The sequence below is a fragment of the Borostomias antarcticus genome, assembly GCF_949987555.1.
Source record: "Borostomias antarcticus genome assembly, chromosome: 13".
Lineage (NCBI taxonomy): Eukaryota > Metazoa > Chordata > Actinopteri > Stomiiformes > Stomiidae > Borostomias > Borostomias antarcticus.
The window spans coordinates 3,268,978-3,293,810 of NC_140246.1; the positions used below are offsets into that span (position 1 = coordinate 3,268,978).

Sequence of the window (24,833 nt, forward strand, 5' to 3'; positions counted from 1 at the left end):
ACAAAGGGTACAGAGGAGTGATGTCACAGAGCAAATGCTGTTTCTAAACGGACTGATTCTCTGGGAACGGATGAGAAGGAAGTGTCACAGAGGTTGTAAAACAATAAACTTAGAGAAACTCAGAGAACATCAATCAAGTAGGAAAACAGAAAGAAACAAATTGGGGGGTAACACATTGGTGATACTTGAATTTCATTAACACCGTCACCAGCGATGTCGGGTGTGATTTGATCTAAATCTTCTACATCTCAGGGCTCAGATGTTACAGTTCTAGTTAGGATCCCAGCTTTTCTTAGCTGTGTACAGTAAGTATATTTCCTATTCTGACAGTGCAAGATCATGTTGATCATCATCAATGTCCAGTAGCTAGATCCTTCAACAGCAGTGCTCGGAGAGAACACCAATGGACATTCTATTTCTCACACATCGACTTAAAAACTGCAGAGCATTTGAAATCAATCCAGTCTCCTGGTAGGCCTGGGCCAGGGGTATAGATTGCCACACAGTCTCCACCGTTATCAGGCTGTCTTCTCATCCAGTACCTGCAGTGTAGACAACACCGAGAATCACAGACGTGTCATGCATGACACTGAAACAACACACAATCACACTCACATCAGTGATAATCATTCTTCAGCCTTACGATGTGGTCAGTGGCGTTCTGTCCACCCAGGTCCAGGTCCCCTTCCTCTTGATGTCAGTCAGACCAATCCAGAACCAGGCGTCAGCTCCATATAACCCACTGATGAAGGTCTAGTGGTGGTGGAAGAAAAATCGACATGAATCATCACACATATCTCTCTCTCCGACACACGAGGCAAACCTGGAGGGCAACGCCAAGCGGCAACAGCAGCTGAGGGACCTCCTGAAGAAGCATCCTCCACCAGGTCCCGACGACAGCAGGAGGAGATGGAGCCAGGCTCCCGCTGGCTGAGGAGGTGGTGGAGGAGGAGGAGCGGGGGGGGGCGGCGGTGGCGTTTGTTAGAGCTAAGTGCCCATGGAGGATTTCCTGAAAGGTAAATCCAAAGATGGCGTGGGGGGCGGGGCCGGTGGGGAGGGACGGGGGCTGCTGGGACAGGAGCGTAGGGGGGATAGGGGGCGGGGAATCGAAGGGGGGCGATTGGGAGTGTCGGAACTGCCACGGCAGCAGGGGCGGGATGGGAGGGGGGGGGCAGCCAGCACACACACACACACACACACACACCTACATGCACGCACGCACACACACACAGTCACCTGTTCCTCTAGGCTGTTTATGACCACCAGGTCTGCTCCTCTGCTCAGACAGTCCTGTCTGCTCTGCTCCCAGGTCTTCCACTCAGTGGAGGCGTAGTAACACCTGCAGCCAAACTTCCTCCATCCTTGAGGACAGGCTATGTCTTCTCCTAACCCTTGATACCACAGAATGTTTTAGTGAAGCAGAGGACAGATATAAGACGGGTTAATAAAGGTTTAAATAGTCAACTGCTAACTGAAAAGCAAGCACATAAACATCAAATAAACAACCTAAGAAATATCAGAACTGAACATGGTTGCTGGCACAGACTACTTCTCCATTTGAACTTAATGTCCAGTAAGATACACTGTGCTCACTTCTGGTTCTCTCTTTCAGCCTTTGTACGTCCTGCTTAAGATGGTCTCTCTCCTCAGCCAGGTTGTTGTTGCTTGCCAGTAGCTGGTCTCTCTCCTCAGTCAGGTTGTTGTTGCTTGCCAGTAGCTGGTCTCTCTCCTCAGTCAGGTTGTTCTTGCTTGCCAGTAGCTGGTCTCTCTCCTCAGTCAGGTTGTTGTAGCTGGCCTGTAGCTGGTCTTTCTCCTCAGTGCAGCTGGCCGTTTGGTCTGTGTGAGATCAGCGTCACATGAGAGGAGAGAGTTGCGGTTGATTTGATGCAGAGGCTGTGGTATATTATTCTGAAAAAACGTTTGGAGCTTAAAGGAGTAGTAAAGGGGAAAAAATCATGTTTTGCCCTGTTTTAAGGTTACTTATGATCATATACAATGGTTCAGATCAAAACGTTGACAAAATTAGCACTTTTGAGAAAGTCTGATAATTGCTCTACCACCGTTTAGGTCATACAATGGATGTGGGTGGGCACCGTGAAAAATCATTCAAAAAACATGTTAAACTCTCAATTTCAAAGACAAGAAACTCACCAAGGTGTTAGTTGGTGTTCTGACATATAATTCACCATAAAGTAAGATTCTAGTTCATCTGGAAAGGCTTTTTAAAATATTTAGCATAGAACTATTTAGTCGCAGCACATACGTGTGTAAATTTCCGCAAACTAGGTAGCCTAGCAACATAAACAATAACAATAGCTACCGTAATCCACAGGAGACACGGGGGTATGGACTCCGGGAGGTCTGCTGGTGACAGTGGGGCATCCACTCCAACCCTTACCCCTTGCCTTATAGATCAGATCCTGGCCCAACCCCAACCCATATTCTAACCCCAACCCATATTCTAACCCCAACCCACACTAGGGACTGGAAGAAGGACACCAAAACCCACCCGCCGATCTCCACTGCACAAGTAGAGTAGTGGTGAGAGCATTGGACTCCCACTCAGGAGACCGGGGTTCCTGGTGGGGATGACTTTATGTTATCATCAGTGTAACTGCTTTAGCCACTGACCGCTACCATTAATGTTATGGAAGCTGCTGCTAGTTGTTGTGAGCCCATGAGCTAACTGGCTCTCCTGCTCTCATTGTGCTGGATTAGCATTGTAAGCATTGGAATTGATGTGTCCAGGTGAAAAGACCCATCTTTATTTATCAGACATTACCGTCCTACCAGTCCTGCACAGAAACAAGCCAGCCAACGCACATAAGCCAGGCTGGATCTGGCCTGGTTTACCCATGTTATTTATCCATGTTGCGTGGTGTTATTATTGGATGTGTAATGCTCTTTTGGGACAGCAGGGGGCAGTTGCGCCTTAAGGGACTGGATTTAAACACTGAGGTAATACAGGCGTGCATGCCGGGGGAACCAAACCGTTTTTGACCGTGGCGAGCAGATAGCAGTAAAGCTGATTTTAGGCTATCTAAACTTGTATGTTTACCTGGATGCAAAACTGTGCACACCTTTGGTATAATAAATGGACAAACAGCAAGGTAAAATCTGTACAGTTGTTTTTGCACACAATTGATGCGACGGCGCGCGTCAAACATTTTGCTGACATTTTGCTGACATGCACCAATATGAAAGCCTAGCCTACTGTCATTTAGATTATTGTGACTCCCTATACTCAGGGCTGAGCCAGAAAGTCATTTATCTCAGCTGGTACAAAATGCTGCTGCTAGGCTTCTAACTAATTCTAGGAGGCGAGACAACATGACTCCAATCTTTGCCTCTCTTCACTGGTTGCATGTCGTTTTAAAGTTGATTTTAAGATTTGATTGCTAACTTTTAAAGCTCTGCATGGTCTGGCTCCGAGTTATTTTTCAGACCTGTCCCCTATGAGCCCGGGCGTAGTTGGGTAGAGTCTCCTGGGTCCGGTTGTTCAAAAGTAGCCTAATCTAATCAGATTTCGGCTATCGAATTGGATCAAATTTTGAAAATGTGTTGTTCAAAAGAAAAAAACAAGATTCTGAAATCGGATTGGATTATGTAACCCAATCCTGGTTTTGATCTGGATCGAACCTTCAGTATGCATTGTTGTTCAAAACGTTTTAGTAGGGTTGGGATCATTTTGATGCAAAAAAGAATCAGGATTAAACCCTATTAATACATCCATGGATTAAACTGATCCCAGCAGAGGGGTGGATTCAGGGTGGATTTCAGGAGCAAACTGTTATAAAACTTTAAAATTCAAATTAAAAGGTTAAATAATACAACAATTGTATCATGCAATATACAATATACATATTTGTTCATCATTTTCACTGATTTGGTCAACGGTTAGGCTTCAGTGAATAAGTAAATAAAATAGACATAGGCTATGTATTCAGCCTTTCAGTACAGAAAATTAAAAATAATCTGGCCCCATAAAATAATGCAAAAAGCTGTTAATATTGAACACAAATAATAAATTTAATTCTGTCACACAAATAATAAATGTGATCACTCATCTCATATAGAGCACTGGTAATCATTGTGATATGTAGTCTAATATACTGTAGAGCACTGGTAATCCAGAAAATCCTTGAAAATTTGTATCCGGATCAGGGTAATACAATCCAATGTTGCTTTTAAAAACCAGCACAAAAATAAAATGGATCCTGGATAGCAAAAAATGGGATTTCCAAATCTGGGTAATTTTGATCCAGATTAAACCTTTTGAACAACCGGCCCTGGTGCAATCTCACTGAAGGGGACCGGGCTTTGGCTCTACCGCCCCTCAGTTGTGAAACTCTGAGAGTCTCAGACAATCTGTCATCTTTTAAGTCTCTTCTCAAAACTCATTTTTATGTAAAAGCTTTTTCATAGTAGTTTTTATTTATGTCATTGTATTTTAGCTTTTTTCACATTACTTTCTTCCCTTTTTATTGTATCATGGTGTTATGGTATTCTAAATTGTATGGTGTTATGGTATTCTAAATTATACAAATATTATATAGTAGGTCTATTGCAATCCTATAATGTTAAACAACTGTAGATTTGAAGTAAACACGATCACAAATCATTTTAAATCGCACGAATAGTCCGTAGACTACTTAAGACTGCTCCGTGTTCGTAGATTCTGTTCTCAGTTCCCACATCTTCATGGAAACGGTGTACAGTAAGTGGAGTTTAACTTGGTTCGTGAATGAGGACCAATGTTTATAATAAGGGATGCTGCAGACATGTGAACCATTGTAAGATGTTGTTTACCGTCTCTTGGAGGTATGCTGAAGGTTTTATATAACGGCAATAGACTCACAGAAGATGAGACGCAGGGAGATGTTGAGAGTGGCTTGTAGGACACACAGCAGGCCGAGGGTCAAAACAACCAGTCCCAAGAGTCTTCCTCCTGTGGGAGGAACACGCACACACGCACACACACACACACACACACACACACACACACACGCACACACACACACACACATACACACTGACTCTTATATACTTATAAGAAATCTCTTACAGTGTGTTTTGTTTATATATTTCTTATCCTTTTTCAAGCCATGTTTGGGCGCGTGCATATAAGTTGTATTCTCACCTGAGCGTGGTGTGGCTTCGGTGCGCTTTCTGTCTCTGCATTCAGATGCATTCGCATAGTCAATCATCTCCACGTTCATCTCCATGACGCTGTTACTTTGGTTAGAATAGACCAACTACACCCTCGTCCAGTTTTTCTACTGAGCTATATATAAGGACACGCTATAAGGATACACTACTACAAATGTGTCTGTACGATGTTTGTCTCTTGTTTTAAGTGACACCCCCCCCCCACTGCTGTTTGAGTTTTTTTTACACAGGAAGCATATTCTGTGGCAGTGGCTAGTTTCAGTGCAAACTAGAATGGAGAATCAAGATGCCTACTTCCCTCCACTAGTCTGGGGGCCCTCCTTGGGCAAGTGGTAGTACCCTCCTAGACCCCCTACCTGGGGTTACAGGCAAAACCCCCGATGGAAACACAACACAAGAGGAAGAGAGACCCGGACTGGAGGAAGTCAGGGGCCCTCGTCTGGAGCCAGGCCCAGACGGAGGGCCCAGACAGAGGGCCCAGACGGAGGGCCCAGACGGAGGGCCCAGACGGAGGGCCCAGACGGAGGGCCCAGACGAAGGGCCCAGACAGAGGGCCCAGACGGAGGGCCCAGACGGAGGGCCCAGACGAAGGGCCCAGACAGAGGGCCCAGACAGAGGGCCCAGACAGAGGGCCCAGACAGAGGGCCCAGACAGAGGGCCCAGACGGAGGGCCCAGACAGAGGGCCCAGACGGAGGGCCCAGACGGAGGGCCCGCCTGCGAGTGCCTGGTGGCCGGGCTTACCACGGAGCCCATCCCGAAAAAGCGAAGTGGAGACACCAACTCATCCTCGGCAGTAAGTGGTCTTCCTTTCCGGTGGGGGTTGGCCTCCGCCAGGGCTGCGCTTTGTCACCAATCCTGTTTGTGATTTTCATGGACAGGGAGCCACGTAGCCGTGGGGAGGTGGGTTTGCAGTTCGGTGAGCTACGGATCGCGTCGCTGCTGTTTGCAGATGATGTGGTCCTGATGGCATCGTCTGCCTGCGACCTCCAGCACTCTCTGGATAGGTTCGCAACTGAGTGTGAAGCGGCTGGGATGAGAATCAGCACCTCTAAATCTGAGGCCATGGTTCTCAGAAGGAAACCGGTGGTCTGTCCTCTCCGAGTAGGAAATGAGTCCTTACCCCAAGTGAAGGAGTTCAAGTATCTGGGGGTCTTGTTCACAAGTGAGGGAACCATTGATACGATGAACGTAGCGCTACGATGCCTCTGGGAAACTCAGCCCAGAACAGTTAGTAGAACCATTAGACTAGCCGGTGATTGTGAGCGTAACGTTACCGTGGTGATGAGGTTGACGCGGTCGTTGACCAGCTGCTCGGTGTACTTCCTGTAGGCTGCATCCTGGGACATGGTCTGTAGACAGGCCAGGATCTTAGTGTAGAGAACCGTCAGGCGCTGAGAACACACCCTTGTTCCATGTGGTCCCTTCCATATACAGCGACATTGGTCTCCAGGATCAACATCCTTGCCATCGTCCCACACTTCACCACCCTCTGTCCCCCTCCTGTAACATTGACAGAGACACCCAGGCACACACTGGACCGGCCTCTGCTGCCTTTGGCAGGCTCAAATCCAGCGTCTTCCAGAACAGGAACCTAAAGTCTATCTATCTATCTATCTATCTATCTATCTATCTATCTATCTATCTATCTATCTATCTATCTATCTGTCTATCTGTCTGTCTGTCTGTCTGTCTGTCTGTCTGTCTGTCTGTCCTCTCTTTCTCTCTCTCTCTCCCTCTCTCTCTGTCTCAAAACACCTCAAAATGCCCCTGAAGAAATGCAACATCACACCTACAGGCAGCACTAGAGTCTCTGGCTGCTGATCGTCACACCTGGAGTTCCAGCTGCCACCAGGGAACCACTCACCTCCAGGAGCAGAGCAGAACACAGGGAGGAGAACACAGGGAGGAGAACACAGGGAGGAGAACACGGAGAGGAGAACACGGAGAGGAGAACACAGAGAGGAGAACACAGAGAGGAGAATACAGGGAGGAGAACACAGAGAGGAGAACACAGAGAGGAGAACACAGAGAGGAGAACACAGGGAGGAGAACACGGAGAGGAGAACACAGAGAGAACGCAAAGAGGAGAACACAGGGAGGAGAACACAGAGAGGAGAACACAGAGAGCAGAACACAGGGAGGAGAACACAGGGAGAACACAGGGAGGAGAACACAGAGAGGAGAACACAGGGAGAACACAGAGAGGAGAACACAGAGAGGAGAACACAGAGAGGGGAACACAGGGAGGAGAACACGGAGAGGAGAACACAGAAAGAAGAACACAGAGAGGAGAACACGGAGAGGAGAAGACAGGGAGGAGAACACAAAGAGGAGAACACAGAGAGGAGAACACAAAGAGGAGAACAGAGAGGAGAACACGGAGAGGAGAACCCAGAGAGGAGAACACAGAAAGAAGAACACAGGGAGGAGAACACAGGGAGGAGAACACAGAGAGGAGAACACAGAGAGGAGAACACAAAGAGGAGAACACAGAAAGAAGAACACAGGGAGGAGAACACAGGGAGGAGAACACAGAGAGGAGAACACAAAGAGGAGAACACAGAGAGGAGAACACAGAAAGAAGAACACAGCGGCGCACACAGAGGCACCGATGCTGCAGAGCCACCCTTCACTGTTCTTCTTCCTTCCCTGTTCTTCTTCTATGTGGGGAAGCAGAGAACATGCGGAGAACATGCAAACTCCGTGTGAATGTGACATTTTGAATTTGACCGTACAGTCGGCCACGTGTTTATCATAATTAGTGCTTCATCTTGCAGAATGTTTCTTTCTGAGCATGGCTCGACTTTGTTCTGTTTTTTTGTAAATAAAGTGAACTTGCGTTGATCTGTCAATGTCATTTCTATTGGTTGAGTTGGACAGCATGACATTGGACAGCATGCTGACCAGACAGTACTGTGTGACAGCAGTGATCTTCCCACCAAGGACTACTGTGAAAGAAAACAGGTCAGCAGCAAAAATAACCCTGACAGCTCATTCAAACTCAGAAATGTGTGAGTGTTGATCTGTCCCCCATCCTGGCCAGAGCCACATCCTGTTTCTCACACCCATCGCTGTTTCTCACACCACATCCTGTTTCTCACACCCATCGCTGTTTCTCACACCCATCTAGATGCAAACCATGTCGCTCCACAGCTGGCAGGAGGTACAGGACCTTTGCAGCACAGTTATTTGCACCATTGCATGCAACGTTGTCACCCTGTGACCTAAGCCTTATTTCCACTGTCGTGCTGAATCGATACTGTGCTCAAACCGCGCCCCTCCGGACCTGTGGAAACGGTTACAGTGTCTGTTTCCACCTCTCGGGCTGTTGCGTTCCACGGAATGTTGTTTGCGGAACTAATATTGTCGGTTGCCATGGTAGTTTGTTTTGGCTTTGCTTTCTGTATTATTATTATTATGTCTTGCTCGCCCGAGTAGGAAATGAGTCCTTACCCCAAGTGAAGGAGTTCAAGTATCTGGGGGTCTTGTTCACGAGTGAGGGAAGCATGGAGAGGAAGTTTGGCCGGAGAATCGGAGCAGCTGGTGCGGTTCTGCAGTCGCTTTACCGCACTGTTGTGACGAAAAGAGAGCTGAGCCAAAAGGCAAAGCTCTCGATCTACCGGTCTATCTTCGTCCCCACCCTCACCTATGGTCATGAAGGATGGGTCATGACCGAAAGAACGAGATCACGGATACAAGCGGCCGAAATGAGTTTTCTCCGGAGGGTGGCTGGGGTCTCCCTGAGAGATCGGGTGAGAAGTTCAGTCATCCGGGAGAGACTCGGAGTAGAGCCGTTGCTACTTTGCGTCGAAAGGAGCCAGTTGAGGTGGTTCGGGCATCTAGTGAGGATGCCTCCTGGGCGCCTCCCTAGGGAGGTGTTCCAGGCGTGTCCGGCTGGGAGGAGGCCTCGGGGTAGACCCAGGACTAGGTGGCGGGACTACATCTCCGCACTGGCCTGGGAGCGGCTAAAGATTCCCCAGGCAGAGCTGGTTGATGCTGCCAGGGAAAGGGATGTCTGAGGGCCCCCTGCTGGAGCTGCTGCCTCCGCGATCCGATCCCGGATAAGCGGATGAAGATGGATGGATGGATGGATGTCTCGCTCGCGCTCTTCACATTTCTACTAAAGAACGGTTCTGCTTCACTCAGTACGGTTAGACAACCGTGTCATGGGAACGGTTCTGGGCCCAACCGGTCCCATGTGGAACCACCGTCGGAACGGTTACCCTGCGTGCTCAGAACGGTTCAGCACGACAGTGGAAAGACGGCTCTAGATTCTCAAACTGTTTTTTGGGGATCTGCTCTTATCCAGCTGTGTGTGTGTGTGTGTGTGTGTATGTGTGTGTATATATATATAGGTGGTTGAAAATGAATATAATTTTGTTTTTTATTGTCCTTTCTATGGGGAGATATGTGATGGGTTGTTTAGTAGCATAAAAACAGAGGTTCATCTGCTGAATATGGATGACTCAAAGAGACTGAACTGGCTGTTTGAGAATGAAACATTTAAGTTAGCAAAATATCTAGATAAGGCTTGGAATGCAAGGAAGAGAGCATTGTACCAATAGAGATTCAGGGTTAACTGTATGTATGTATCTATATATCGTATAATTTATTTATTCATCTCTTTTTTCACATTTGCTTTTGGTGCGCATCAATGGTGTGCACTAACATATGTGAATACGCCCTCATACTGAGTGAGGGACAATGTGCTGATGACCCAAAAAACAATTCTGGTCACGCTCTACATTTAGGGTGGTAAAATAATACTGTTCCCGGTATGTTTTTTGTTTTTTCAAATTGTAACCATTTGAATAAGGCAGCTATACTATGCTTGTACACAATAATTACCATTATACCATTATGCTGTTTACAAATGTATGTTGGATATAATTGAACATCAATTGAAAAAAAAGTTAAAACAGGAAGGAAGTGTTCTATTTCTTGGTCTTCTGGCTGTTTCCTGACAGGCTCTCGTAATCGCGGACCTGACGCACCTGACGAAGCTCTCTTCTCAGGCTGTTGATCTCGCTGATCAGAGTCTCATACTCCTGCACAGCCAATCAATCAATCAACCAACCAATCAGCCAATCAATCAACCAATCAATCAATCAACCGACCAACCACCCAATGAATGAATGAATGAGTGGGTGTTCAGATCACCTGAATAAGCCTGGCTTTTTCGGCGTAGTGGACCGCCTTGTCTTTGACCTGCTGCCTCTTCAGAGACGCCACGTTTTTCTCCAGGTGCTCCCTGTGGCGAGCAAACTCCCTGTGGATCTCAGCATCCAGCCCCTCCATGTCAACCTGGAGGACGAGACCACAACTCTTGACTGTCACACAAGGACAAACTTGGACTTGGACTTATCCCTGGCCAGTGGTAGCTGCAGTAGTTTGAGGCTAGGAAGGGATAGCCAAGAGAGACTTGCAATTAGTGGTAATTTGGCCATTTCACGTGCCTGTTCCCAGTGTTCCCACCAGAGATAGAGAGAGAGAGAGACAAGCAGACAGACCGACAGACAGAGAGAGAGGGGGAGAGAGAGATACTCACCACATCGCCCTGTTGGACATGTCGTTCGTACAGCTCCCTGATGCTGTCCTTCAGCTTGTTGGGCTCCTGGATGAAGCCCACACAGTTGTGGAGGTCGGTCTTGAACCTTCGCACCAAGGCTTCCACGTTCCTCACCTCAGGCAGGGCAAGGGGTGGTTCGCGGGGTGGGGGGGGGAGGGAAGATTGGGGTAAATCTTCTTCTATGCGACGGTAGAGTCAACTCTCCTATATGGCTGTGAACGCTGGACCCTGAAGCCCACCCTGCAGACGTCCCTTGGTGGGTGCTACACCAGAATGCTTTGGCAGTGCTAAACATCGACCATGTTACCAATAAACACCTGAGAGTGAGAGAATAGCAGCCAGGAGAATGAGGCCGGCTGGTCACTGCCAGAGACACCAGGAGCTTCCAGCCAGCAAACTGGTGCTGTGGGAGCCGACACACGGGCATCTGTCCCGAGGGCGTCCCACACTAACGTACGTGGACGTACTTAAGAAAGACGCAGGAGCGGAAAGTACCGGCGAGCTAGCCTGGGCTGCGTTCAAATTCAGCTAACAGAGGCGAACGTTCGTCGCAAACGTGTTTTCTCCAAACGGTCACATTTGAACGGCTTTTAATGAATGTTCCAAATAGTTCGCATAAACGCAACAATCCCCATCAGGGAGCACATCTCCAGTAAGCCTGGGTCCATTGTGATCCTCGTTCCGTTACTGGTGAACTACCTCTCCAGACTGTTAGCTTCTGTTAGCAAACGTTTGCGGCGAACACAAAGCTAACGGAAAATAGTTTTGCTAACGTTCGCAAAACGTTCGCTGAATTTGAACGCACCCCAGATGTAGGGAGGATCGGGATGACCGGAAGTGTCCGAGAACGACCTGGAGAGATCATCATCATCATCATCGACATCATCATCATCGACATCGTGGTCATTCCGACACACCTTCTGCATCTCCTTGTGCATCTCTTTGTCGGCGGCGGTCACTCTCAACCTCAGCTGCTCGTTCTCCAGCTTCTGCTCGGTGTTCTTCTTCTGGAACATGAGCAGCTCCTCCTCCATCTGCACCAACAAAGACCAGAACATTGATCCCCATCCTGCCCCACTGCCACCCCACCCAGCCAGCTGGTCTAGCACCCAACCTGACCCCCCACCACCCAGCCAGCTGGTCTAGCACCCATCCTGACTCCCCACCACCCAACCAGGCTGGCCTAGCACCCATCCTGACCCCCCACCACCCAGCCAGCTGGTCTAGCACCCATCCTGACCCCCCACCACCCAACCAGGCTGGCCTAGCACCCATCCTGACCCCCCACCACCCAGCCAGCTGGTCTAGCACCCATCCTGACTCCCCACCACCCAACCAGGCTGGCCTAGCACCCATCCTGACTCCCCACCACCCAACCAGGCTGGCCTAGCACCCATCCTGACCCCCCACCACCCAACCAGGCTGGCCTAGCACCCATCCTGACCCCCCACCACCCAGCCAGCTGGTCTAGCACCCATCCTGACTCCCCACCACCCAACCAGGCTGGTCTAGCACCCATCCTGACCCCCCACCACCCAACCAGGCTGGTCTAACAACCATCCTGACCCCCCACCACCCAACCAGGCTGGTCTAACAACCTGACACCCGGGTCAACATTGGGCCAGAACTGTACCGGACACCCGGGTCAACATTGGGCCAGAACTGTACCTGACACCCGGGTCAACATTGGGCCAGAACTGTACCGGACACCCGGGTCAACATGTGTAAGAGCGGTCACCTGCGTCAGGGTCAGGTTTACCTCCTGGATCTGCTCCTTCATCTCTTTGATGTCGTTCTCTCTGGGCTCGATCTGCTTCTTCAGCTCGCTGATGTTGTAGTCCAGAACAAACTTGAACTTCCCCAGCTCCTGGTTCGTCTTCTTCAGGTCGTAGATGTGTTTCTCCTGCGCAGGGAGAACGTCGGTCTCAGGTCTCAGCGTTTAGTTTCGCGCTCAGAGCGCGAGTCTGATGCTGAGGTGATGACTCGTGGATTACGACGTGGTTATGCGGTATAGTCACAGCATGTTACAGGCGCTTCCATGAATTTACAGATAATTTGATTATGTTTACGCTCCTCTCTTCCACCAAATGTCACCTGTGGTTGAACAATAAAGCTTTGGAGAGCCAAATCTAATGATCGGCTCAGCTTCAGGCAAAGTTTCTTATGGTCAAATAAATGATCGTTATTGATCGAGACCATCAATCGGGTCGCCTACACACTGAGAGAGTATACACAGAGTGCACACAAGATGCAAACACATGTCAACTCCCCCTATATAATACTGATGTACTTATATATAATACTGATGTAGCGGAGGAGCTCACACTCCAGAGGGGGCCAGATGAGGCCTTCCCCAGACTCACACGCTCCTTCCTGTACATAACAGAGTGGTGCCCCATACGAGTTGATAAAAATCCATTTTCCTTCATATTTGTGATAACCGCGGTATAATCTCCCCCCCCCCCCTCTCTCTCTCCCTCTCTTTTTCTCTCCCTCTCTCTTTCTCTCCCTCTCCCTCTCTCTTTCTCTCCCTCTCTCCCCCCCCCTCTCTCTCTCTCCCTCTCCCCCCCCCTCTCTCTCTCCCTCTCTCTTTCTCTCCCTCTCTCCCCCCCTCTCTCTCTCTCCCTCTCTCTCTCCCCCCTCTCTCTCTCCCCCCCCCCTCTCTCTCTCCCTCTCTCTCTCCCCCCCCCCTCTCTCTCTCTCAGACCTTGTCCTGGATGGTGTCGTCTCTCTCCCGGATCTCCTTCCTCAGCGCCAGGGTGTCCTCCTCCAGGGACTTGATGACCGCCTGCAGGCTCTGCTGCTCCCACTTCATCTTCTCAATGTCCAGGTTCCGGCAGTCGATGTCCTTCTGCAGGCTGCTGAACTGCAGGGGGGCGGAGACGGGGGAGAGAGACAGGAGGAGGGGGGGGGGGGGAGGGGTGGACAGCGGAGGAGAAATGGAATGGGAAGACAACGAGAGAAAGGGGACCAGAGAGAGAGAGAGACCGTGTGCCAGGAGGAGCCAGTGTGCAGGATTTCCAAAAGAGCGGAATCAACATCGTCTCTCTAAACAACAATCCACAGCGTGCGTGTTAGTGTGTGTGTTGGTGTGTGTTATTCTGTGTTAGTGTGTTAAGCCTAATTTATGCTTCTTGAAAAGTGTCGTTCGACATGTAGCATTTATGCTTCGGGCGACACTTCGTGTCGTCTCTATGGAAACAATCAGCCATGTGCTTGTCATTCTGTTGCGCGTTTGTTGTCATTCTGAGAGAAGCGGCTTTCTGAGGGAAAGAGTTTAATCTGCGTTAAAGAGGTTATTCAGAGAGCGGTTTTCATTGTGTTTTGTTTTCATTCTTTTCCGCAATACTTGGGCATCTCTGTGAAGGGGCAGGGATGACTTGTATAGATGAGGATATCTCCTCACAAGCTCGGAGAGACGTTCCTCTACTCCTTGACAGCCAAAACTAAAACAAGGCTGTGGAACAAGCATACCCATGGCAACGCACGAGCCTTCTATCTAGCTATCCAATCACACTTGAGCGACAATTTGTGACGGAGTCAGCGACATTAGAAAAATCCGTTGGTGCGCGACAGCCCTCGGCAACACTTTTTTTCCTCAAAAAGTGTCGCCCGTGACGTCAAAAGTGTCGAGCGACGGTTTTCAAAGTGTCGAGCGACGAAGCATAAAATGGGCTTTAGTGTGTGTTATTCTCTACCTTCTTCTTCATGATGCCGGTATCTTCCTTCAGCCTCATGCTGGTCTCCCTCTCGTCCTTCAGCCAGCGCTCGTAGCGGATGCGGATGTCCTGGATCTCCCGGTCACCGTCCTCCTCCATCTGCCCCCTGGCCTCCTCGAACTCCCGCACCTGGACACGCCCCTCCTCCTGACACTGGGGGGGAGGTCAGGGAAGGAGGGAGAGAGGGAGAGAGGGAGAGAGGGAGGGAGGGAGGGAGGGAGAGAGGGTAAAGCCATATGGATGGTTATAAAAAACAGAGAGGGAGGGAGAGATGAGCATGACGGTGAGAAAAAAGTGACCAGAGAGATCTGAGAAAGAGAAAGGGAGAGAGAGAGAGAGAGACCAGATGCTGGTAGAAGTAGAGACACGAAGGCATGCTGATCGGAGTTCCCTGGATCACTGTGACCTTTGATTGTGTCTCTGTGCAACTCGGTGTTGTTGACCTCCTCCTAACACATTCCATTACAGTCATGTAGCTGACGCTTTTATCTAAAGCGACTTAGAATAATTGCATTTAACGTAGGTAGTCAGTGTTCTACTACTCACCAGAACTCACAACTCCATACTCCTCCTATCTGCTCCATACTCCCCCTACCTGCTCCATACTCCTCCTAACACAGCTCTATACTCCTCCTACCAGCTCCATACTCCTCCTAACACAGCTCCATACTCCTCCTAACACAGCTCTATACTCCTCCTACCTGCTCCATACTCCTCCTAACACAGCTCTATACTCCTCCTACCTGCTCCATACTCCTCCTACCTGCTCCATACTCCTCCTACCTGCTCTATACTCCTCCTACCAGCTCCATACTCCTCCTAACACAGCTCCATACTCCTCCTACCAGCTCCATACTCCTCCTAACACAGCTCTATACTCCTCCTACCTGCTCCATACTCCTCCTACCTGCTCCATACTCCTCCTAACAGCTCCATACTCTTCCTACCTGCTCCATACTCCTAACACAGCTCCAAACTCCTAACACAGCTCCAAACTCCTCCTAACACAGCTCCATACTCCTTCTACCTGCTCCATACTCCTCCTAACACAGCTCCATACTCCTAACACAGCTCCAAACTCCTCCTAACACAGCTCCATACTCCTCCTACCTGCTCCATACTCCTCCTAACACAGCTCCATACTCCTCCTACCTACTCCTCCTAACACAGCTCCATACTCCTCCTAACACAGCTCCATACTCCTCCTAACACAGCTCCATACTCCTCCTACCTGCTCCATACTCCTCCTAACACAGCTCTATACTCCTCCTACCTGCTCCATACTCCTCCTACCTGCTCCATACTCCTCCTAACACAGCTCCATACTCCTCCTATCTGCTCCATACTCCTCCTACCTGCTCCAGCACCAGCGTCTTCTCCTGCATCTTGCCCTGGAAGTGGAGGGTGAGTTCCTCCAGCGCCGCCACCTTGCTCTCCTCCATCTTGTGCAGCTGCTGGTTGTAGTCCCTCTGCATGTGCTGGGACTTGAGCTGCAGCTCCTGGTACTTCTCATACTCCAGCATCAGCTTCTGGCTGTTGGCCGACTCTGGGAGACCATCGACGGAGACGCGGGAGGCCATTTAACACCACGGGCGTCTCGCCAGTATGTCTCTCAACACTCTCTCTCTCTCTCTCTCTCTCTCTCTCTCTCTCTCTCAATAGGAGAGAACTGAATAAAGATTATCTCTCTCTCTCAATAGGAGAGAACATAATAAAGCTTCTCTCTCTTTCTCAATAGGAGAGAACAGAATAAAGCTTCTCTCTCAATAGGAGAGAATAGAACAAAGCTTGTGCAGTGTGGATGTATGTGGTAGCATGGGTATATGTGTAGTATGGATGTATGTGGTAGTATGGATATATGTGTAATATAGGTAAATGTGTAGTATGGGTGCATGTGGTAGTATGGGTATATGTGGGTACATGTGGTACAGTAGTATGGGTATATGTGGTAGTATGGGTATATGTGTTAGTATGGCTACATGTGTAGTATGGATACACAGTAGGGTCAAGCTCACCCATGTCCTGCAGCTCCTTGGAGTGTTTCTCCATCACCTCAAATGTGGACTCCTGGTGGGCCGACTCCATCTTGCCTTTCTCTGTTTTCAAAATCTGTTCCAGCGGAGAGAGAGAGAGAGAGAGAGAGAGAGAGAGAGAGAGAGAGACCATAGTAGAAGGGATTAGGGATTGACGCAGTCACTTCCAATTTTCATGACCATTTCTTGATTTTGAATAACTCTTATCAGGCCTAACTTGGAGGACGGTCCATTCAGTGCATATGATCAGGGGAGAGAGCCCTGTGAAGGTTCATCACTACTGTGCTGTGCTGAGGTGTGGTCATCGCTATGATGCTGGGGGCAACTGGAAAGCAGCATTCCATCAGCTTCTTGGCGTCCCATGCGTAAACATATCTTATAATCCAGCCATTTTCAAATTACAGCGACTGCCCTCGACACTGTAACTCATTCGAGTCGAGTTGAGTGCTGTTATCATTCCCACGCCCTCAGACAGTCATTCGGCCGAGGCAGTTCTTGTGGTGAGATTCTGACCTGGACCTTGGTCTTCAGGGCCTCGATCTGCTGGAGGAACTTCTCCGTCAGCTCCTTGACCTTCTCGTTGTAGTTCATGTCCTTGAGGCGGAGCTGGTACTCGTTCTCCATCTTCAGCTCCTCCACACGCGTCCTCAGCTCCAGCATGATCTGGTTCTGGGGGAGGGGAGAGGAGTGGAGGACCCAAGACCAACCAGGTGTGTGTGTGTATGGGGCGGGGGGGGGGGGCAGGTGAGAGTTGCAAAAGGTATAGAGACAAGGGAAGAGAGGGAGGACAGGACACTTTTCATCCCTTTAACGCAGCCTTGAGGAGAGGGGAGTGTTTACCCATCTGATACACACACACACAACTGTTAGCATAGCAGCGTTAGCACCGTGCCCCTCCCGTGTTGTGATGACCAACTGCCCGAGCCCTGCCCAAACCTGCTCCCGCCCGGCCGCCCTGCCCAAACCTTCTCCTCCAGGTCCGACTTGGTGATGAGGATCTCCTCCGCGTGGGTGATCTCCTTGTCCCTCTTCAGGACCCGCCCCTCCTTGTCGATGATCTTCCACACGATCAGACAGCCGTCCTCGCACGCCGTCAGCAGGAACTGGTCGTCGAACGTGACCGCCATCTGGTGGAGGCAACGCGGGAGGTCACGCTTCTAGACCACGTCGTCTCTCTGTCAGCAGAGCTACTGTGTATCCTGGTCTGGTCATGGCGTGTAATACATATCATGTCTGGTCATGACGTGTACTACATATCATGTCTGGTCATAGTGTGTGTGGGTTGAAATGGGTGAAAGTGACATGTTCTGCATCGCGCTCCCATACTCCACTGTATAGTTCCAGAGTGTCTCAGTGTGTTAAGTGCGGGGTTGTACACACGGTGCGTTCGCAAATGCGCTCGGATGCGCTCAGAGCGCGCAGTGGGTGCTCTGACTGAAAAGACGGTTTGTCCGAGCTAACTGACCGTCCGTAAATCGACTGATTTCAGAGCGCGCTACGACGTCGCAACCCGAGCGCTCTGGAATCGGAGCAGGTTCTCAGGGCGCATTTAGGAACGCGCCCACAGTATTGACTCGCCGTACCGACGCTCGGAGAGCGCCGTCGTTATTTCGGCGACTGTAAAAAGGATGTAGGTGAACGGGGGTTCGAGCCGGACCTTGGTGACCGGAGCGGCGTGGGCCTGGTACTCCACCCAGTCCTTCTGGATGGACAGCGGGTACTTGATGGCGCGGACGGTGCCGACGGCGGTCCCGGTGAAGATCGTGCGTCCGGAGCGAGACATGGCGATGGCGGTGTAGGCCACGTCCTCCGCGGGCACCTCGCGAAGGATCTGCCCGAGAGAGAGGAGACGGGGGGGGGGGTAGAGAGAGGGGGGGGGGGCAACAGGGAGCAAGAAAGAGGGGGGGTAGGGAGAGGACAGAGAGAGAGAGAGGTAGAGATGGGGACGGAGAGAGAGAGGGGTAGAGAGGTGGGGACAGGCAGAGAGAGAGAGAGAGGGGTAGAGAGATGGGAACAGGCAGAGAGAGAAGAGAGAGAGAGAGGAAAGAGAGAGGGGTAGAGAGATGGGGACAGGGAGAGATAGAGAGAGAGAGAGGGGGGTAGAGAGATGGGAACAGGCAGAGAGAGAAGAGAGAGAGAGGAAAGAGAGAGGGGTAGAGAGATGGGGACAGAGAGAGAGAAGAGAGGGAGAGGAAAGAGAGAGGGGTAGAGAGATGGGGACAGAGAGAGAGATGGGATGAGGATGTTTAGTTCAGTTACCTGAGCGCATGTTACACTAGGCTGTGCATTTCAGAGCAGGAAGCACAGGAGCACCTTCACGTGGTGAGAATTACCCTGCAGCTCAAGAAACAGTTACAGTAGATGATATCCCACTAAACTACTGATCTTTACAACATCACAGACAAGACATCGTTCTTGAATGACCGATACAATGCTGGCAATGGCCGACAGGGCCCCCCCCTTCCCGAAGCATTATGGGAGAGTTGCGGGTCTCACCTGACAGTCCTGGATCTCTTTCAGCGTACAGTCGGTCCCGACGGCGAAGAAGGTCTTGGCGTCCGAGGAGATGGCGACGCCCGTGTAACTGCAGGACTTGAGGACGCTCTCGGACTCCCTCTTGCTGGTCAGCGTGTTCCACTCGTAGACGGCCCCCTCCATGCCGCACGACACCAGCCTGCTGTCGTCACCGCTCCAGGCGATGGACCGCACCTGGACGGCAGAGCGACGCGAGCGGAAACCATTTTGTTTGTAGTGTCCGAATTCTCCACGGAATTTTCGTTCCCTATATAGTCCACTATTTATTACCCACAATTCACCTTGATTTGCAGGAAACAGTGCATGTACCCTACATTTTCTCCATTCCCTAGGTAGTTCACTACATGGTGAACCCTATATAGGGAATAGGGAGTGAGGGAACGAGGGAGCGACTCCAAACAAAGCTCTTGTTGCATTTAACCGTGTCAGTGACTAGCGACTACATTTGCAGCCGTCGGCACCGAACACGTCGAGCGGCCCGATATTTCGAGGGACGCCCCACCACTGCGACGCGCGGTGAGTACAACACCGGCAGCCCGTTTCTTCCGAGGGCACGCTAGCTGCGCTGTCACGGGAGTTCGTTCTCACCTTCCCGTTGTGGCCCTTGAGGTTCAGGATGTTGTCGAAGGTGGTGCTGGAGTAGACGTGGATGATGTTACCGTTCACTGCAGCAAACAGGTGGCCCCCATGACTGAAGGCGCACTGAAGAAGAAACGAGTGCTGACAAAAGATGCAGGCTACAAGTGCTAAAGATATTCATGTGTCTGCAGTAAGATACAGCTAGCAGCTAGCGTTTACTCAACGCCTATATATTATGAAAGCTAAAAGGTGCCTGCCTTGCCCCAACCCAACCAGCACCAACGTTGGATGGGTGTGCCATGTTTGCCCGTGACTGTTAGCGATTTTAAAGCCGAGTTTTAATCCTCCAAACATTCTAACGTCCACTTTAGAACGGCGGGCGCCGGGAGACGTTTTCGCTCGTGGCGGCCTGACCTCTCGACAGCCTCGGACGGTGAACTCTTTGAAGGTCCTGACGTCGTCGATGAGCAGGTTCATCAGACGCAGCTTGTCCGAGAAGCCCACCAGGACGTACAGGCCGGACGGGTGCAGGGCGACACTGTAGGCCTCCTCCTGGAACTCCTTATACAGCTCCAGGGTGCTGGGGGGGGGGGGGGGGGGTTAGAGACGGACAAAATTAAAATCGGATTAAATCGGATTAAGTGACAAACATCTTCTGCTGATTTTAAAATCACATTCTGGGGTTTCAGAAGAGGGGATTACAGCGAGGCCACTCGTAGGGACATGTGGAACCGGATCTCACTTGGTCTCAAAGTTCCAGATGCGCACGGACTGGTCGAGGGAGCAGGTGGCGATGATGGGCTTGCGGATGCAGATGGACAGGCCAGTGATGGTCCCCGAGTGGAACGAATGGGACAGGAACTCAAAGTGGGCCTGCTCCCCCTGGACAGACAAGTACACACACACACACACGGCCATGCATATGCACACACACGCACACACACACACACATACAGTACATGTCCACACACACACGCCCATGCATATGCACACACACACATACACACACACACTCGCCCATGCATATACACACACGCACACACACATACAGTACATGTCCACACACACACACGCGCCCATGCATATGCACACACACACATACAGTACACGCCCACACATACACACACATACACACACACATACACGCCCACACATACACACCCACGCATATGCACACACAGACATGCAAATTATTCGCTTTGGCTATGGTGTGCGTTTTGAAAGCAAGCCACTATAAAAGAGGACATAGCCTATTCACAGAGGCCGATTGATTTACACCAAACATGCTTTTTCTCTGAAAGAGAGAGCGTTTTCTCCGGTTTTCTCAGAACTGCGCCCCCACAGGCTCTGCGAGTAAGTGCACTGTCGTACTGTCGTACAGTTATCAGATTGTCTTTCTTTTTTTCTCACCTCCACCATGATATCATTGAGCTAAAAAACGCATGATATCCATAGACGCCGGAATAGTTAGCTACTACTGTGTTGTTTAAGCACAACGTTGCGCATGCGCACTTTGACTGAATGCTGCGTCCCGGGGGCACGAGTTTTAAAAGGTAATAAATGTCAATGTTTTCTCTTTCTGAGTAGACTGTTTGGACGATTCAGTTTACTTTTAGTAAATCTAATTGGAGAATTAGCACCAGACATGTTTGTAAAGGTCCAAATATCGCAATGTATTGCTTTAATATACTATTTAATATTCTTTAATATGTTCTTTATATTTAACATGTTCTTTAATGTAATCCCAGAGCGTGGTATGTACTGTGAATGGCAGGACGTGTGCAGCGGCGGTGACCTTGCTCATCTGCGCGGAGGACAGGGTGATGGTGTAGAGCTGTCCTCGGTCGGTGCTGACCACCACCGTCTCCTCGGAGGGACTGATGACCAGAGACATGACCAGCTGCTGCTCCGCCTGGCTGGGCTCCTGGCTGTACTGGTCTGCCGGGATCTGGGGGAACACACACACACACACGCACGCACATACACGCACACACATACACGCACACACATACACACGCACGCACATGCACACACATGCACGCACACACATACACACGCACGACCACACATGCACGCACACACACACATACACGCACACAAATACATGCACACACATACACACGCACATACACACACACACACACACGCACGAATGCACGTAAACATACACACACGCACCAGCAAGCACACACTAGCATTAGCATGACACGCTAGAATGGCTCCGTAGCCTGCAGAGCCAAGCACCTTGATCTCCTTGGTCTTCTTGTAGCTGTCCTTGTCGTCTGTCTTGTCGAACAGACACACCGTCCCGGCGCCGGCCGAGCAGGCGAACCCTTTGGAGTACGCCGTGATCACCGTAACCTGGGGCAACAGGGGAGGGGCCTCCTCTGCGGCGCTGTAACGAGTAAAACATGGCGGCGGTAAGAAAACTCAGCGTAACGTTACTCTAGTTGCCAATGGTCAGATGGAGCGTTTATAGGCTGCTATGTGTTGTTGTACCCAAACTATCACCTCTTTTTGCTATATGTTGCTACTCTTGCACTTTGGCTTCAGCGCTAGATTATGCTCTTAATCACCTGTTTAGAAAGATTAGAGATGTTTAGAGATGCACTTGTGAGTTCTGATGAGTAGTAGTACACTGACCGCCTACGTTAAATGCAATTATTTTGAGTCGCTTTGCTAAACGAGTGTAACGAGTCGGCCCCTCCCACTCCTCACGCGTCGGGGTGCTGTGGGGCGGCGGCCTTGGTGGTCACGGACATGTCCCAGCGCAGGTCGCCGCACTCAAACACCATGATCCTGCCAGCCTCCGTGCCGACCAGCACGCGCTCCTCCGACATCCAGGCGTGGGACAGGAAGTTGTGAGGCTCCATCTTCTGGCTGGACGACTGCTTCAGCGCCCCCTCGGCGTAGCGGAACAGCTTGAACACGCCGCTGCCCGTCACGCACGCCTGGGTGTTGTCGTAGGGGCTGACGCTCACCTGGCAGGACAGGGAGGCGTTAGGACGCGTGGACGATAAAAGGGTTTAAAAGCACGCACATCCAAAAGGGAGGGGCTCTAGGCGCTGGACAAAAGTACGAGTAGAAAGGAAGACAGAACTCGCACACTAGATATGCTCACATGAACATTTATTCCCATCTAAGGGTGATGTTTCAGGCACAAGCCCTTCTTTAGACATGTCTCATAGCCGGGGAATTAATCTTCATGGGAGCATATCGAGTGAGCGGATTCGGGACATGAGGACAAACATTAGATATGAGGCAGTATAGTAGTGTAGGCCGCCATTTTGAATGAAAGCAGTTTAACACTTGTAACTATTTCCTGACCTGGCGGATGGGGTTAGCGTCCACAGTTGTTTTCACCACAGCCATGACCTTCTGCTTCTCCCACAGCCAATAGAACAGGGTCCAGTCCGGGGCCCCTGACTGGCCGATCAGGTACTTGGAGTCGGTGGAGAACGCCATGGAGACAAAGTTCTGCACGGGGATGTCTCCTCCGTTCAGGACCTTCCTCTTGCGGTTCTGCTCGTGCTGCAGGTCGTAGACGGTGATGAGGGCCCGCTCGCCGCGCTCGGACACAGCCAGGTAGCGGCGGTTTGAGCTGATGGCGAGGGCGTACATCCCCTGACTCCTCTCCACGCCTGCGGGCGGAAGGGGCATGGCGAGAGCCTTGTCACGTGCGGTGGCTCAAATCGCTCTGGTCGAGGTCAATGCAATAATCACAGAGGTTTTCTTTAAGAGACGGAAGGTTTTGATTGGTTCTAGTGCCGTTCTGAATGAAACGCCACTGGTCAGACCTGGGATGAAGCTCTGCCATCTCTGGTCAATGTTGTAGCGCACACAGTTGTTTCCAGATGGAAAGATGACCGTCTGCTCGTCAAAGTAACACAGGTTATTGGCCACTCCGGTCCGTAGACCAAAGACGTGGTGACACTGGACGACCACTGCAGACATGTTCACTGAGAGAGTTCACTGTGAGAGGAAAGAGAAAGACTAATTTATTTAGAGAGAGTTTTGATCTGAGTGATGTGGCAGTTACACTCTTGTCCATTTATCTACACTCACACCACATTGATCCTATAGGAAAAATAATATAATAAAACTTCACACATTTGTTCTCCTTTATTACATGCATTATTAGCAATATCACATGCATTAGCATAGCAAGTATAGGGCGCATTAGCATGCAGTGTTGCTCTTTGATCTGCATTCCTGCCAGGCTAGATAGCTAATAAAGACTGCCAATATTTGACTTTGAACTACAAATCATGCTACAAATTAACGGTGGAGATTTGTAGGCCTATATCATAAAAACGTCACTTACCTTTGAACATTTAAAAGTAGGCTGTTTAGCTATTTTAGTTGCGTTTTCTCTTGAAGCCAAGCGTCTTCTCACATGCGTTCATAAATACGCATGAAACGACGGTTTGTCTTTCTATCACTTTGGAAAACATTTATTTTTATGTTCGGTTTCTAAGGGCACAATAGCATGATTTTCAAACATCAACATTCTACAGATGGAACTTGAGGGAGTTCAAGTCAAGTTTATTTGTTTAAAAATAAAACAACCCGACGCTGATGGAGCGCAGTATCAATAGGAGTAGCGACGGTGCCGGAGCACGGATCATCTTTACAAACCGGTGCACAAATCATTGATGTTTCGACAGCACAATAAACGGCAATGAGACTTGCGAACCGTGTGTCTCACGGCCCAAACCCACCAGACGCGCACGCACCCGCACTGCTACGCTTCCACTCCCATGTTAACGAATGCCGCGGTCCTTTCGTGCATGTATGTGTGTGTGTGTGTGTGTGTGTGTGTGTGTGTGTGTGTGTGTGTGTGTATGTATGTATGTATGTATGTATATTCTTTATTTATGCATACTGTAGGCCTATATATTTATTGTAATTTAATCTATTATAGCCTATATATTCTTTTAAGATCTCTTCTTTAAATATCTCTTTATTTCTTAAAGATAAAGCCTGTAAAGATACGCCTGCGAGACAACGCCCCCCATTAGGGGGCTGGGGGGAAGGACACAGGGGCTCTACCCTGCTTTGGGGACCGGGGCTCGGGGGAACCATACAGGGGCTCTACCCTGCTTTGGGGACCGGGGCTCGGGGGAACCACACAGGGGCTCTATCCCCATTAGGGGACCGGGGCTGGGGGGAAGGACACAGGGGCCGTCATTAAGTCATTGCTGGATGGTTGGACTTTGGTTTTGAAC

The 24,833-nt window shown here is 50.1% G+C and overlaps 1 protein-coding gene across 1 annotated transcript; it reads right to left on the reverse strand.

Annotated features, from left to right (window-relative positions):
- Positions 1-10,104: 10,104 nt before the first annotated feature.
- Positions 10,105-23,559, reverse strand: LOC311316763 (cilia- and flagella-associated protein 57-like; the record flags this gene model as incomplete). Its single annotated transcript, XM_084447693.1, has 21 exons — positions 10,105-10,218; positions 10,331-10,474; positions 10,719-10,853; positions 11,657-11,773; positions 12,499-12,642; positions 13,447-13,605; positions 14,438-14,611; positions 15,814-16,004; positions 16,474-16,567; positions 17,005-17,160; positions 17,457-17,618; positions 18,149-18,322; positions 18,988-19,200; positions 19,615-19,728; positions 20,020-20,185; positions 20,348-20,487; positions 21,401-21,553; positions 21,850-22,000; positions 22,324-22,586; positions 22,933-23,246; positions 23,403-23,559. The coding sequence occupies 21 exons, from the start codon at positions 23,557-23,559 to the stop codon at positions 10,105-10,107; spliced, it is 3,435 nt and encodes a 1,144-aa protein (XP_084303819.1).
- Between the last annotated feature and the right edge of the window lie 1,274 nt (positions 23,560-24,833).